The 15,496-nt window shown below is 43.3% G+C and overlaps 2 protein-coding genes across 2 annotated transcripts; one reads left to right on the top strand and one right to left on the bottom strand.

The window, feature by feature from the left end:
• Window positions 1-1,481: 1,481 nt before the first annotated feature.
• Window positions 1,482-3,043, top strand: LOC100344156 (histone H1.3). Its single transcript, XM_008262454.4, has one exon. It carries the CDS (start codon window positions 1,546-1,548, stop codon window positions 2,209-2,211), a length of 666 nt encoding a protein of 221 aa, XP_008260676.1. The 5' UTR covers window positions 1,482-1,545; the 3' UTR covers window positions 2,212-3,043.
• Window positions 3,044-6,586: 3,543 nt separating this feature from the next.
• LOC100344410 (histone H3.1) lies at window positions 6,587-10,100 on the bottom strand. The gene has a single exon (XM_070074859.1). The coding sequence runs from the start codon at window positions 7,048-7,050 to the stop codon at window positions 6,640-6,642; it is 411 nt and encodes a 136-aa protein (XP_069930960.1). The 5' UTR covers window positions 7,051-10,100; the 3' UTR covers window positions 6,587-6,639.
• Between the last annotated feature and the right edge of the window lie 5,396 nt (window positions 10,101-15,496).

Here is a 15,496-nt window from a genome sequence, read left to right as displayed (position 1 = left end):
CTGTGCAAGCCAATAACCTTGTTTTTTAAAAGCAAACCAAGTGATTTTTATAGGATTAATTAAGTGCAGACAAATGACATCTTTAATGTTGATAGTCCTATCAGATTTATGTGATAAAGTCTTCATCACTATTGGATATATATAAGAGAGATTAAATTTTTTGGAAATAGCATTGAGTAGAAGAAACCTATCTTCAAATTACTTTTGTTGCTAATATATGGTAACAAACATTGAGGTTTCATTTTCACTGATTATTTCTTGGGGAATATTGTTTTGTATTCAGCTATCCAACAATCACCTAATTCTCACAGCTCTATTATTTTGAAAAGAGACTTCGTGGTGAAGTCACTCACCCGTACAATGTTTTGTTCAGTTCCTTAGGTGGATATATTCAGCTAATTACTTTGGGTTGTGACTGCGTAGTCCATATTTTTTGGTAAAAAGTTCAGAGAGTTATCAAATTCATAATGTGATTTAAATGAGAAATTTTTCCCATTCCAAGTCTTTGTGACCATACCTGGAATGTCACAATTTATATTTTAAATACAGTTTGTAATTGTGGGCAATATATGCAAACTTCTATTGAGACTATGGGAGGGGAAATGTAACAAGCAGGCTGGCTGTCATTAAATCATTTCCAATTTAAAGCATGATACATGAACACGTGTGGTTTCTCAATGTTCTGCAGCTCATGCCTGGTAAATTCATGTGTATCTGACATTGTATTACTTAATTATTTCTTATAGAGGAGGTGGTAGATCTCAAATGGCCATTGTAGATCCTAAAAATCCGTTTAGAACTGTTTATCTATGAGGCAAAGTCAGCAGCCTCCTCCAATCTTTGTGAAAATGTTGTAAATCCTGAAAGCATGGGGATGAAGCCCAGTTTACACACTGGCAATTGAGATACTTTTTAAGAGAAAAAAATGAAAATAATCTGAAATAATGATCCCTTTTGTACGTAGAAGTTTCTGCCCTAGTGCCAATTCCTAGAGGTTGGTGTAAATAGCTCGTGGGAGAGACTGTGCTATTGCCTCCGCGAAAAAACCGAATTTTCCTACCCTTTTTGGTAAAAATCAGTTTCTGCATATAAAGTTTAGAAGGTAAGAAGTCGGTGAATAATGCCCTGGAGAAAATCCTTGGAAACGATAAAGGAAGAAGCAGTATTTTTAAGGAAAACCTGAAAGTTGTCTCAATTTGACCAAACTTTGAAAGAGAGTTGGGGGATTTAGGGAAGCTTTGGGGCGTCGGATTTGAAAGGAAGTGTAGCAAACCAAGCAGAAATGAAGCCTGAGGTCTCCTGGACCCGTTTCCCCTAAATCCCTAGTTATTTCGTGCGCCGATTTCTTATATTTTTATTCTTTTTTAAGAGGCAACAAACACAGCCACAAGGCAGTGCCGAGGAGTCCTGCTCCAGCGCTCGGCGCAGGAGCAGGGAACCAATCACCACGCAGCGTCTCTCTATATAAACCCCAGCCGCCGGCGCCGGAGACACGCTGCTCCGATAGCCTCAGCTCACTTTTGGCTTTCCTGGCCCACCGGAGACATGTCGGAGACCGCCCCCGTGGCTCCTGCCGCCCCCGCCCCTGCGGAGAAAACACCTGTGAAGAAGAAGGTGAAGAAGACCGGCGCGGCTGCCGCCAAGCGCAAGGCGTCCGGGCCCCCGGTGTCCGAGCTGATCACCAAGGCCGTGGCCGCCTCCAAGGAGCGCAGCGGGGTGTCGCTGGCCGCGCTCAAGAAGGCGCTGGCGGCCGCCGGCTACGACGTGGAGAAGAACAACAGCCGCATCAAGCTGGGCCTCAAGAGCCTGGTGAGCAAGGGCACCCTGGTGCAGACCAAGGGCACCGGCGCCTCGGGCTCCTTCAAGCTCAACAAGAAGGCGGCGGCCGGCGAGGCCAAGCCCAAGCCCAAGAAGGCGGGCGCCGCCAAGCCCAAGAAGCCCGCCGGGGCGGCCAAGAAGCCCAAGAAGGCGACGGGCGCCGCCACCCCGAAGAAGGCTGCCAAGAAGACCCCGAAGAAGGCGAAGAAGCCTTCGGCCGCCGCAGGGGCCAAGAAGGTGGCCAAGAGCCCCAAGAAGGCCAAGGTGGCCAAGCCCAAGAAGGCGGCCAAGAGCCCAGCCAAGGCCAAGGCAGCCAAGCCCAAGGCCTCCAAGCCCAAGGCAGCCAAGCCCAAGGTCACAAAGGCGAAGAAGGCGGCTCCCAAGAAGAAATGAAGTTCTGCCGGGACGTTTCGCTTTGCAAAACCTCAAAAGGCTCTTTTCAGAGCCACCCACAGATGTCGTGGAAAAGAGCTGAACTGTAGATGGGCAAGTATGGAAAAAGTTACTACGCGGTCTTTAAAATTGGCGCCCTGCGTTGTATTGGCTGGGCTGTTTCCTTCCACTGAGAGGCTACGCGCATGCGCCAGGCTCCTGACGTGCCCTCTTTTTGTTGTAAAGACGCTGTAGACTAAACTTTGCTTTTCTGACGGGGCACTCCGAGGCGGAGGTGCTGGCCGCTTGTCGGGAGCGGGGCTGATGCGTTCCGTGCTGAGTTGCAGGAGCCCCTGCACTGTGCGTTGCCAGCTGCAGGTGGCTCCGGGTCAGGCGCCCCGCCGCCCCTTGCCAGGCACCGGCCGTGTGTCCCCGGGAGACTTGCTCTGTCTCTGTTCACTCTGGCGTAGCTGTCCGGGTGCAGCAGACTCAGCTTTTCACTGGTTCTGTGCACCTGGGTCTTGCCGCGCGTGTGTCCTTATTTTTTGGGCCTGCACGTGTTTACGTCAGAGGGAGAGTCCCCTTTGGTTTTGTGAAGTTTTCTTTCTTATTGGGTTCGCAAAGCTATTGGGAGTTAGCCAATCAGAACCTGTCTCGGCTTGATTGCGTGGGCTCCTGAGGCGTGCTGCACCAATCGCAGAGCGGCTTAAAAAGCAGTTGCAGGTCTTCCTCCCGCCCTGATTTTCCTTTCCCCCCTTCGAGGCCCCTGGGTTTCATTCTGTTGTCTTTGGAGACTTGTGTTTCCTAACTTTACAGGCAGCTGAGCTATGATGTAATAAAAGGTTTAACAGTTTTTCATATGTGCATGTACCTATTTCCTACGTCGCAGGATCCAGGGGACCTGGGGGTGGTTAGCTCCATTTTCCTACTTGCTCAGTAGAAACTGAGTGAGCAGGGAGACAGCAAAGCCTTTGAGAAGCTGGCATGGTTTGTGAAAGCCGAGATTTGTGAACTGATGGAGATAAATGAGTCACACGAGACTGAACTGGGTTACTTTTTTGTTTGTTTTGGGAAAGCTCAGTTTTGCTACAGATCAAAATCCGAATTCCATACAGATCTATGTGGCTCTGGGTTAGGAAGTGTTACATGTTTATTTTAGCAGACATAATTGCAATTTAGCATTTTTTTTTTTGATTTATGAGTATGTGATACTAGGTTAGAAAATGTGGCCTTTTTATCAATGACACTTAGGTTCAGGGTCGCTTAAAGTTTATGAAATAAAGTTTCACTTTGAGTCCTGCAAACTGACATTGTTTGTTACACATCTTGCTTGGGGTTAAGCATTGAGTCTGCCGGATCTTCACCTTCAAGGGAAATGCCAATTATGAAAATACATGGATTTCAAACACTTCAGCCATAAAATAAACATGGGTTCAATCTTTTCAAAAACTTTTTACAGGTTCTTTGCATATTATACATCAAGAACATTGGTTGCTAACATTTTTAGTATATGTGCTGCTGAAGCGAGCACAATAACTAACATTTTAAAGGATTTACTTGTTCCTGTGAGAGAGGGAAGGCGAGCGAGAGATCTTTCCAACCACTGGTTACTCACCAGAAGTCTGCAAATAGGGCTGGGCCTCGCTGAAGCCTGGAGCCAGGAATCCCCCTGTTGTGCTACCACATGCGTGGCAGGAACCCAAGTACTCAGGCGGTCATGTGTTTCCTCCCAGGTGGTAGCAACAGGAACTGGAGTTGAAGCATGGAGCCTGGACTGGAACCAGACACTCAAAGATGTGATGCTAACACCCCAAGCAGCAATTTACCTGCTGTGCCCACCCGGAGAACTATTTTAATGCCATTTACTTCCTTATTCTGCAGATTGTAAATATCCTGTGTGTATAAGTTTCCAGACTTTCCATATAGTACAGAGACCCATTGCCACTCTTTCCTCATGGCTGGAATGTCTCTTCACCTCATTTGTTTGCTTTCTTAATGGGATATATTGTGTTAAGCTTTATATCCTACTTATGCTTCTGGAAGAAAAGCCTTTTAGCCTGTATCTTTTTAGCTCTTTCAAGCAGAAGTTCAGTTTTTAAAAAGTACATCTGCATGCTATTATTTGTATGAGGACTATTTTGATGCTGTTTGTTTAAAATAGTAATAGCTAGTGGGAATCATTTTGGGCATTTCACTTTTCTGAAAGAGCTGTGCAGATCTGAACACAGGAGCCAGGAGCTTCTTCCAGGTTTTCCAAGTGCATGTAGGGGCTCAAGCACTTGGTCCATCTTCTACAGCTTTGCCAGGTTATAGCTGAGAGCTGGATCAAAGTGGAGTAGTTGGGACTTGAACTGGTGCCCATATAGGCTGCCAGCACTATAGGTGGCAGCTTTACCTGCTACACCACAGTGCAGGCCCTACAGTGTACAGAATAGTATATAACTATTCAACTTGGATGCATAAACTAATACATGACTTTTGATCTTCAATATAAGTAATTTTTTTTACAGGCAGAGTGGACAGTGAGAGAGAGAGAAAGGTCTTCCTTTACCATTGGTTCACCCTCCAATAGCCCCTGCAGCCGGCGCACCGCGCTGATAACGAAGCCAGGAGCCAGGTGCTTCTCTTGGTCTCCCATGTGGGTGCAGGGCCCAAGCACTTGGGCCATCCTCCACTGCACTCCTGGGCCACAGCAGAGAGCTGGCCTGGAAGAGGAGCAACCGGGACAGAAACCAGCACCCCGACCGGGACTAGAACTCAGTGTGCCGGCGGTGGAGGATTAGCTTATTGAGCCGCTGCACCGGCCAGTAACTTTTATACTCAAAACTTAATGAATTCTAATCAATACATAAATACAATAAATGGCAACTTCTGTTTGTTTGATTTCCTAATTGGAGAGAGTGGTCCCATCCACTGGCTTTCTCCCCAAATGCTCTCAACAGCTACGGCTGAGCTGGGGTCTGATCTGGGAGGTGGGGATGTAATTCCACTCTTGGGTGGCAGGAAGCCACTTAATTGACTTATTTTGTGCCTCTTAGTGTCTGCATTAAACAAGAAACTGCAGTCAAGAGCCACAACTGGAGCAGAAGCCCCGCCTGGGAAATGCAAGTTTTCCTTTCCCAGCCACTGTATATTTTCAGTGTAAGTGGGAGTTCTAATCATTGGGTTGAATGCCCACCTCCATCTTTTACTGTAAATGTCAATTGGATTAAACAATTTTCTGAGTGTCTTGTTTTTTTCAGGTAAGCTACATGCTATGGTGGATAATATCAATATAAAAAATATGTTTTCTGTGCTCATTATATCTTCCTGTCTCAAAGTCCAGCCGTTTTGATAAAAACACAAGCTAAAACTTACTGTGCCAGATCTCAGAGTGCAGAAAAAGTAACTACAAACACGGAATGCCTTTACTGCACCTAGTAGTGGATCACTATGCTACAGCTATCAACAACTCCAGTTATTTCAATTATGGACAGCTAGGCATTTGAACTGACTCCCCAATTCAGAGCTTTCAAGTTGTAGTCTCCTAGGCTTCCAAAAACAAAAATTTCTATAAAATCACTAGGAATTCTTGCTGTGGCTCTCGGTCTGTGTATCTATTTACATATTTGTTGGAGTGTCATCACCTCACTGATCTTTCCTTAGTGATTATTTGATGGGCAGCAGCACACTTCAATGTTGATAACAACCTAGCAAAGATATCTCCTTCCCATTGGGGGAGTTTCTGGGATGTTTAGACACAAGATTATTCCCACACTTTAGTATTCCGTCAACATTCTTCAATGATAGCCTGTATACTTTCAGAATGAAATTCCTAATTCCCTTCCGACTGGAAAAAAAAATCTTAAAACCTGTTATTTTCAGAATAGGGAATATGTGCTAATTAAGGCTAGGAAGTAACCGTGCTTCTAGGATACAGCCGGCAGATCTCGTCTGAATAATAAAATGGGGTAGTCATACGTGAAGTTAGCGGAGGAAGTTGGAAAAGCCTGATTCCTGCATTCCCCAAGAGCACTCGGCCCAAGGCCACTGTAGCTCTTGTTCCTTTTTTTCAGTCACTGCGCATTAAAACCCAGCAAAGGAGACGAAATTCCTCACGGGATGTCCTTTACATGTCAACTCCGGGTTACTGGAGTAGTTTTAGTTTTGGGCCATATTCCAGGCATTTAAATACAGTGAAGCACCCTGAAGCAAACAAAGCAGCACCCTGGAACTACTAGCTGAGGCTAAGTGACTTAGCAGTGCGTAGTGAAATGTCATTGAACTGCATAGCCCTGTCGAAATTGGGCAGAGTGGGTGCAGATGAAACTTCCCGAGGTTTATCCCCACAAGCGTTCCCAGGGTTAGCACATCATGGGCAGTATAACCTGGCATTACAGCACCTTACAAGAAAGTGTTGTTGGCTCTGAAAAGAGCCTTTGGGTTTCCGGTGAGCTCACGGCCGGGTTCTTAGGCCCGCTCCCCGCGGATGCGGCGCGCCAGCTGGATGTCTTTGGGCATGATGGTGACGCGCTTGGCGTGGATGGCGCAGAGGTTGGTGTCCTCGAAGAGGCCGACGAGGTAGGCCTCGCAGGCCTCCTGCAGCGCCATGACGGCCGAGCTCTGAAAGCGCAGGTCCGTCTTGAAGTCCTGCGCGATCTCGCGCACCAGGCGCTGGAAGGGCAGCTTGCGGATGAGCAGCTCGGTGGACTTCTGGTAGCGCCGGATCTCGCGCAGCGCCACCGTGCCGGGCCGGTAGCGGTGCGGCTTCTTGACGCCGCCCGTGGCCGGCGCGCTCTTGCGGGCCGCCTTGGTGGCCAGCTGCTTGCGCGGCGCCTTGCCGCCCGTCGACTTGCGCGCCGTCTGCTTCGTGCGAGCCATCACTACTCAGTAGCACAAACCGCGAGGAGCCCGGCAGCCGACCGGCTTATATAAGAAAAGGGTCGCTCTGATTGGGTTGTGGACAATGCCAGTGACTTCCGGAAACACTCTCACTGCTTTCGATTGGTTTATGCTGTTGGGACCGGTTTCTGATTGGTCAATTTCAATCCGTGGGCCCTGCCTCTTTCACAGATCATTTCCTAGGTAACTCGTTTCTTTGTTAAAGGTTTACGTGCTGGAACGCTACAGAATGTTAACAACGTAGCCTCTTGGGCTTGTACAATGTTTCACTGCACAATACCGAGTGTGTTCGAAAGGGAAGAAATTTCGAGTTTTGCTCTTGGATTCGGCCGCCATGTTTTCTGCCTCATTAACCTGTTTGTGTGCCAGCGTCATCCGTTTAAGTAAGCTGTCGTTCTCAGGGACTTCAGAGAATGGAGCTTACTCACGCGGTTTTCCAGAATACAGGATTTTAAGCGTAAGGAATGTTGTGTTTTACTCCGGGTATGCGTGGCGAACTTCAAGAGCCTGGAAACGTTGGCTTTTTAATATCGGGCTTTCATCGCCCCGCAAGGGAATCTGAAAGTCCGGCTTTGTGTTGTTGAACTGAAAATGCCGGTCTGGGTATAATAGGAAGAAAGCTTTTCCGACGTAGAGACTTGGAAAAGATGGCGGAGAACTCTCCCAATCTGGTTGGTTGGTAAATACACCCCCAGAGGCACGGGCGCTGAGCGGTGGGAGCTGCTGCGGGGGGCGCCTCCCCCAGGCCATGGTGTTTCTGTCCCTGCCTTTCCTGTTCTAAGGCATCAATCCACCTTTATTTTCGAAGATTCTAAAAAAACATTTATTGGAAAGAATTCTTAGTGAAATTATGTGTGTGCATGCTCTAAATCGGTTTATTGGGTTCCTTTGGCTGCACTTTTCTGCAACCAATGGAAAAATAATTTTGGGCATTCCTAATTCACTTACATTTAATGTATTGGCTACATTGGTCCAATCAGCGTTTAGGTTTGTAAGGAATTGTTTGCATAAACTTCATATAAAGAATTGGGAAATTTGCCCCAATATCTGCTTGTGTTTTGGGAGGGTGGTCCAGGTGTTGGCACTGAGTGAAAAGCTTTGTTCTGTTTCTCCTAAATCTTTTCAAAACTACTCTGTTTCGTACATGGAGGAATTTAACAACAGGTATTTCTAGTGCATTATGTATGCATGTTTTCAGGTTTTTACCAAATTGTAACAATGTAAGAGACTGAAACTGTGTAAATGGTTTCTTTAAGGTTTTCTGTGCAGCACTGATTCTGTGATATGATTATATACAGAAGGAAATGTCTTAAAGCTATAAAAGTTTTGGTGTTTCTCATTTGTTTGTTTTTTTTGTGTGTGTGTTTTTTAATCCTAAAAGCCTTAGGAGAGTAGTGTTCTAAATGTACTATAGTTCCTTGGATTGCCCTATATTTCCTTGGATTTTAAGATAAGGTAGGGGATCCATGTGACATTGAGTTCTCCAATGATTAGATTATGTTTGCCTACACTCTTTAAGAAATGGGGCCTGCAGCACAAAGATAATTTGCTGTGCATATTAACAGATGACTTGGCTTTTCTGTAGTAGACACTTCCCTAGGCCTGAGGGACTTTTGGTTCTTAGGCCTGAGAGTTTAACTTCCTTACAAATATCTGGCTCATTTTTAGGGTACTCTTACAAATTTTTCATTTAAAAAGAAATTTTCATTAACTATCTTGTGCTTGCTTTGAACATATTATTGCTGTAACTTTTAATATATGGTGCTGATAATGTATTCTGAAACTACAATTTTTATTACTTTTCCTTTTGTGATGTATCTGTATATTCCCTGCCTTCAGAGAGTGATTGTTTCATATTTATTTAGTTAGGGGGAAAAAAGATATACATGAGATGTATTAGTTCCATGTGTCAGTGTTAGGAAAGTGGGTCATTTATATTTGGGTTGCTGACAGAATAAGTTAGATGCATTGCATTTGAGCACATGTCATATAAGCGCTTTTCAAGGGTTATGTCCAGCTACCCTGTGATCCACCTGCCCCACCACTGAGGATATCCCCAGTGAAAAGTACTCAGTCTGTGGAGACATCTGCACTCCTATGTTTATTGCAGCACTACTCATAATACCCAAGATATGCAGTCAACCAGTGTCCTACCAAGTAAAGGATCAAGGAGATACAGTATATGTATGGAAGGGAATACTAGCCAGCCACCAAAATGGATGAAATCCTGTCGTTGGTGACTTATGTTAGGAGAAACAAGCATGGAGCGGTGAGTAGTATGTTGTTTCACCCACATGGAAACCTCTCAAAATCTTTATCTCCTAGAGATCTGTAGTAGAGAAGTGGTTGCCAGAGGCTGAGGAGAGGAGAGCATGAGAATTGGAAGAGATTAGACAACTGATACTACATGGCAGAGACAAGTTTTGGTGTTGTGTTGCATATTAGTGGGGACTATAATATGAATGTATATTTCATAATAGCTAGAAGAGAAAAATTTAATGTTCTCCCTACAAAGACAGGATCAATATTTGAGGTGATGAATATGCAAATTACTTCATTCTGACCATTACAATGTATACATGTATGAAAATATCTGATTTTACTCCACAAATATATATAATTAGGTCCATCCAAAAGACAACATAAAGCTTTGTTATTGGGGTACCCAACAAGGCATGAGCAATGTTTGTCCAATGTGGGCAGCCTCAGGTAGTCACTCCCTTTGTTTACACTTAAACATATGAATGGAGACAATTGGGCACAGACAATTAGGCTAGGGGAGATTCCGGGAAGAGGCAGGAAGAACCTAAACCTCTCACAAGAGATGATACAGATAATCAGTCACACCTGTAACCTGCATTTATCACCTAAGTGTTTTATTGTACCCTTGTAAGCAATAATTAAGAACCTTATTGGGAATTCTTTGTAACCTTAAAAGCCTTTTTGATATGTAAATCTTTTGTGCTCCTTCTTGTAAACAACTGGTCATGTTTAAATACTACTGGATTTGTTCAATAAAGGAGCCTTGATCAGGACTTGTCTTGGCTCCATTCTTTGCGTCCTTGTCCCCGCATTCCCACTCTCTGTTTCAGGAAAACCCAGTTCATTGTGCCGCAGGCCAGCACAGTCCAAGTCCAGAATATAGTATATGTGCAGAGGATTACATAACTGTGAAACACTATACTCATAGGACAGCTTTTTAATTTTCAGTTCTTTAGTGCAAGCTTTCGGATTACAGTTTCAATTGCTTATAGCTATTTTTTGGGTTGAGAGTGGGTTTTTGAAGATGTCAAATGTGTTTGCTAAGCAGATTAGTTATTTATTACTGCATAATATATTACCTGTGATTCAGTAGCTTCAGAGAATACGGGTTATCTCATAGTTTCAGGGTTGCAGGTATGGCTTACTCCAGTCTTTTGTAAGAACTCAGTGGAGGTGCTGGCCAGACTTGAGGTCTCTTAAATATTTGATTGGGAGAAGGAGCAGCTTCTAAACTCACTGAAGCAGGTTGCAGGATTTCTTTGTGGAAATTTATGTTTCATTTCTGTACTGGCTGTTGGCTGGAGGCCTCTCTCACTTCACAGAGGCCTCTGAATTTCTTGCCATTTGGATGTCCTAAAGTGGACATTTGGTTTGTCCACAGCAGGGTTGGAGAAAGCCAAGCAAAATGGATGCCACACAGATAACATAATTAGAAAGAAAAAATTCTTTATATTGTATCCCTTGTCCAAGTCCACAGATTAGATAAAGGAGTCCTGGTAAGTTCTGTCCACACACAAAAGTCTGCCTCAAACAAGCACTCAGGATAGTGGGTATCATGGGGGCAGCGGCGGGGGGTGGGGGGGGGGGATTGGCTACCTGATTACAGTAATGAGCAGGAAAAATACAATATGCCTAAGAACAAAAGAGAGTTAACCAGCATAGCTTCAGGCCCTCCCCTGTCCCCTCCTCTATTCAGCCTCTTAGACTGTGATCTGTTCAGATTGCCTGCAGGCAGGACTCTGTGTTAGCTTAAGAGGGTGCCTTGGATTTTTGAGGTACTTGCAAGTGGGCCATTGCCTGTGACCTCCTGTAGAAACAACAGGAAAGCATAGAAGGTCCTTTTCTTTCTATCTTTCAAATTTCTTGGCTCAGACCCTGCAAAAAATGATGGATTTACAAGGGAAAAACACACAAATGTATGATATTCGTTGTACATGACATAACAGAGTTCATAAAGAAATGAAAGCCCAGAGAAGCAAAACAGACTAGTTATATACTGAACAGTGATAAATTATGCAAACATGAAAACCAAATAGGGTTTGGGCAAGGGCAGCTGGTGGTGTGAAAGTAACACAGAAGATAAGGATTAAATAAAGTTCATTCCCATTTTCCTCTGCCTGCTGTCCCCATGTCTGAGGGTAAGCAAGTTTCTGTCCTGGAAGAAGGAAGGCCTTTTCGATATGGGAGCCTCATTTTCTCCTCCTAAGAGAAAGTGTTTTTTTTTTTTTTTTCTCTAAAAGGAGCAATAAGAATAGCTCTGTATATTAAAAGTCTGTAATATGCTGGGGTAGATAATCTGAAAAGCTGGATTGTTTGAGGTACAAAAAGACTATCCAAGACTAAGTGGCACGGACCTGCTGTCAGGGATATAGAGCAGGGACTCCTGGAAAACAGGGTAGGTGAGGGGCGAATTCCCAGACACTTGGGGAAGCGTCGGTCATCCCAGAGCCCTTTACTGAAAGGCCCAGAGTGCTGAAACACGACTTGGAAGTTACCAGCCCTTTCTTGGGAACAGGTGGGTGGCCCTGGAGAGTGTCTGGAACATTCACTCAGATAAGACATTGAGCTTAACCACTGATGCTATACCAGGGATGACCTTGGCACTGCAGGGCACAGACACTGCCATGGTCCTGAGTCATTTACTTTGTTAAATTTCCATTTTTTTGTTAAATGAAAGCTGAGAGTGATTGGGATGTGTGAGGTGTGTTTGAAAAACCCAAATATTTCAATTTTTCAACAGCAAAGTTTGTGAGATCTAAATGCAGAACAAATGGTTTCCAATGAACATTTATTGGGAGCTGAGAGAGAATACAACCAAGTTGGAAGATAGGCTGAAAAGAGAAATGTAAAATATTACAATAATAATGCTTTTACACTAATTATACACTGAAGTGATAACATTTTGACAGTCGGTATTAAATATATTAGTCAAATAATTTCACATGCTTCTTCACACTTTTTCAAATGTGGTTACTGGAAATTTCAAAATGACATATATCGCTTGCATTACTTTTTATAGGTAGCACTCTGCAAGGATTCTTACTTTGTCCTGTTTCTTGACTCCTTACCAAATATTGGTAGTATACCTTTGAATCAAAATGGGCATTTTCTATTTTTCAGAAATCCAGTAGATATTGGATTCAAACTAGAATTAAGCATTAATTAAATTAATTAAAAGTAATGTCACATAAGTGAACAAAGAGAAGCTATCAAAGAAACTGCTACTCGTCAAGGAAAGAAAAGATAGACAGCTAGAAAAGTTATTAACATCTGTTTCTTCAATGGCAGGAGATCAGTGGATAGAGATTACTTGAGATTCTATACTAATCCAGCTTTTTCCATGAGCCTAGCTTTTTGAAGAACAGTATCCAAACTTAATTATTAAAGCCATTTGCATCCTCCAAGTGTAAACTTCGATGCATGTAAAAAAGAATGTACCTTGTGATAGTTGAAAGAAGAAGAAAACAAATCACTCTGGAAGCTCAAAGGCATTTTAGGGAAGCAATGAGGGCCATGAATGATTATTCCTGGAACCTAGGTGAAGGCCAAGGAAGATGGAATTAAGGAAGTAAGATCCTTTTTTTTTTTTTTTTTTTTTTTTCTAAGAAGGGTTTATAGTGTAAGAAACATTGTTCAGTGGTCTTCCTCTCTTGGAGCCTCTGCTCTGGGCTGCTGCAGCAGGAGGTCTTTGACTTATATCTTGCTTTGCTCCAATATATATGTTGCCTTGGTGACTTTCTTCCTTTCAAAAATTATATATTATATATGCTTAATAACCTTCTTTATTTCTTTGAAGTAGGTTTATTTCTTATTCTTTTATGGATGAATTATATATTGGAAACATTATTTATTTGAATCTTTGTTCATCACTTGGAATTTTACACTTTGAAAAGTGTCATAAGATATATATGTATATATATATACACACATATATATGTATAAAATTAAACTTGAATGTTAAGCCAGAAGGGTTATAAAATGCACTTAGTGAAGTTGCTGGTTGTAGCCTGGCAAGCAGCATAACTTATAGGCTTTTACCTAGTAGTAAAAGAAATGACTTCCATTCCGTAGAACATATATAGCTCCCCAAATTTATGACCTTTTGCACATGAATTACTTTTGCCTTAATCACATTCCACAATCTTTTCCTAGATAAATTTCCTATAAAAATACTGTAATTTCCTGAATGCTCTTTAAGCCTATTGGCATTTTGCATGTTGTTTCCTTTGTGGATGAATTGAATGCATTCTTTGATAGGTGTTCATGTTATATCTCCTGATTCCCAACTGTGCCTTTGTGACATAAAAGGCTCACAAGAACTGTCCCGTGACTTGCTTGGCTGTTCAGAGGGTTCTGCAAGGTGCAGGTCCTCTCACATTTTTCAGGCCTGGGAAATTCGGCCCTAATCCCCCAGTATCATTGTAAGTCATCATCAGTGAGCATGTGATGGGAAGGTGGAAAATGCAGGTAGGGAAGCAATTTTTTCAGCAGCCTTGGGATCAGTGAGGACATTGAGAGGTCTTTGGGCAGTGTAGGACAGCTCTGAGCCCTGTCAAGACATAGGAAAATCCTAGACTTAGGGTAAAGAATGGCCTGTATTCGCTTTCATTGTTGTGGGAAAGCTTAGTCTAAACCGCATACTCAGCTTTTTGTCTTGGGGAATATGCTTCTGTTTCACGATTTATCAAGGCCGCTGGGCCTGTGTTTTTCGATGATGATTTGGAGGATATTGATGACTGCCATTATTTCTGTCCATTAGAGATAGAAATTATCTTTGTCCAATACAAAACATAACCCAAAGCTTACAATGCAATTGTAAAGGACATAAACCTTTCTGATCTCAATTTGTCTTGGCGACTTTCTTCCTTTCAGAAACTATGTATCATATATGCTTAATAATCTTTTTTTCTTTGAAGTAGGTTTATTTATTGTTCTTTTATGGATGAATTATATATTGGAAACATTATTTGAATTTTTGTTCATCACTTGGAATTTTACACTTTGATAAGTGTCATAAGGTAATGGCAGGAAGGGTCAATTTCTCCTTGTTGAAAGACAGGTCTGTGCTTGGTTTTTAGGCTATTGAAGCCTACCCACTTTGTTGAAGGAACTTTATAAAATCATTTGGCTATACTAGTCTTTGGCCTCAGTACAAGGAATTATACATGTACTGTTTTTTTTTTTCTTTTTTCTTTTGCACTCCATGGAGCTGATCAGAGGCAAGTTCTATTATCAGTATGACACCCTCACTTTTAACAATTTACCTAGAATTCATTCCAGCCACATCCCAATTCTGACCTCACCAAATTGAGCAGTCTGATTTGACAGAGCACTTGTGAAGAGAGAAGTGAGGCAGTTTGCTGAGTAATAAGTTACGCACCATTACACAGCTAGTTATCATGAAACCTTTACTAGATACAATGTTACAAAATTCAGGTCTACAGATCTCATTCATTCCAGTCTTTGCAAAGAAACTCTTTTTTAGCAGGGAAGGTAAAATAAATGAATGCACTTATATAGCTTCTACTGACAAAGTGCTTGGCTCTGCAAAGAGCCTTTCAATTGAGATGAAATGAAAGCTCTGAGTTTGCCTTCTCCCCGACGCGGGTACAAGCCACAAGAGGCTCCCAAGTCCAAGTCAAAGGCCCCGCGGGGGAGACTTACAGGCCGCCTGCAGCAGTGTCTGCTTGGCTGATGGAACTCCGGAAGCCCAGGGCAGTGCTGAAATCCGGCGCCATCCGGGACACCACGCGCTGGAGGCGTGGCTTGAGAGAGCCAGCTGGACGCGCACTCCATCTCCTTGGTGGCCAGCTGCTCGCGGGTGTCCTCCGCCTTGGGTTGTCCACGGCCCCGCTTTCTTGCGGGCCATGAGGATAGAAGAGCATCCTGGTGAAAATCCTGTGTATAGGGCTAGAACTGCTTGCTTTAATGAGTCCCATGCTGAGATCTGATTGGTCTTCAGAAACTTCTGGGAGAACTTAATTGCATTCCCTCAACACTGAGTATCGCATTTTTTGGTTTACTTTTAAATTTCTATCATAAAGGCAAAGCTTAATTTTATGATAACTTTAAAGTACCTTGCTAATTGCGTTTTCTGGCAAGAAAAAGAACAGAGAATTCTTGAAAAATTTAGATGCTGTCACACGCACAATTTAAAAATCCC

Source organism: Oryctolagus cuniculus, chromosome 5, assembly GCF_964237555.1.
Source record: "Oryctolagus cuniculus chromosome 5, mOryCun1.1, whole genome shotgun sequence".
Taxonomy (NCBI): Eukaryota; Metazoa; Chordata; class Mammalia; order Lagomorpha; family Leporidae; genus Oryctolagus; species Oryctolagus cuniculus.
The sequence above is the reverse complement of the archived record's forward strand: the minus strand, read 5'-3'. Positions and strand labels throughout refer to the sequence as shown.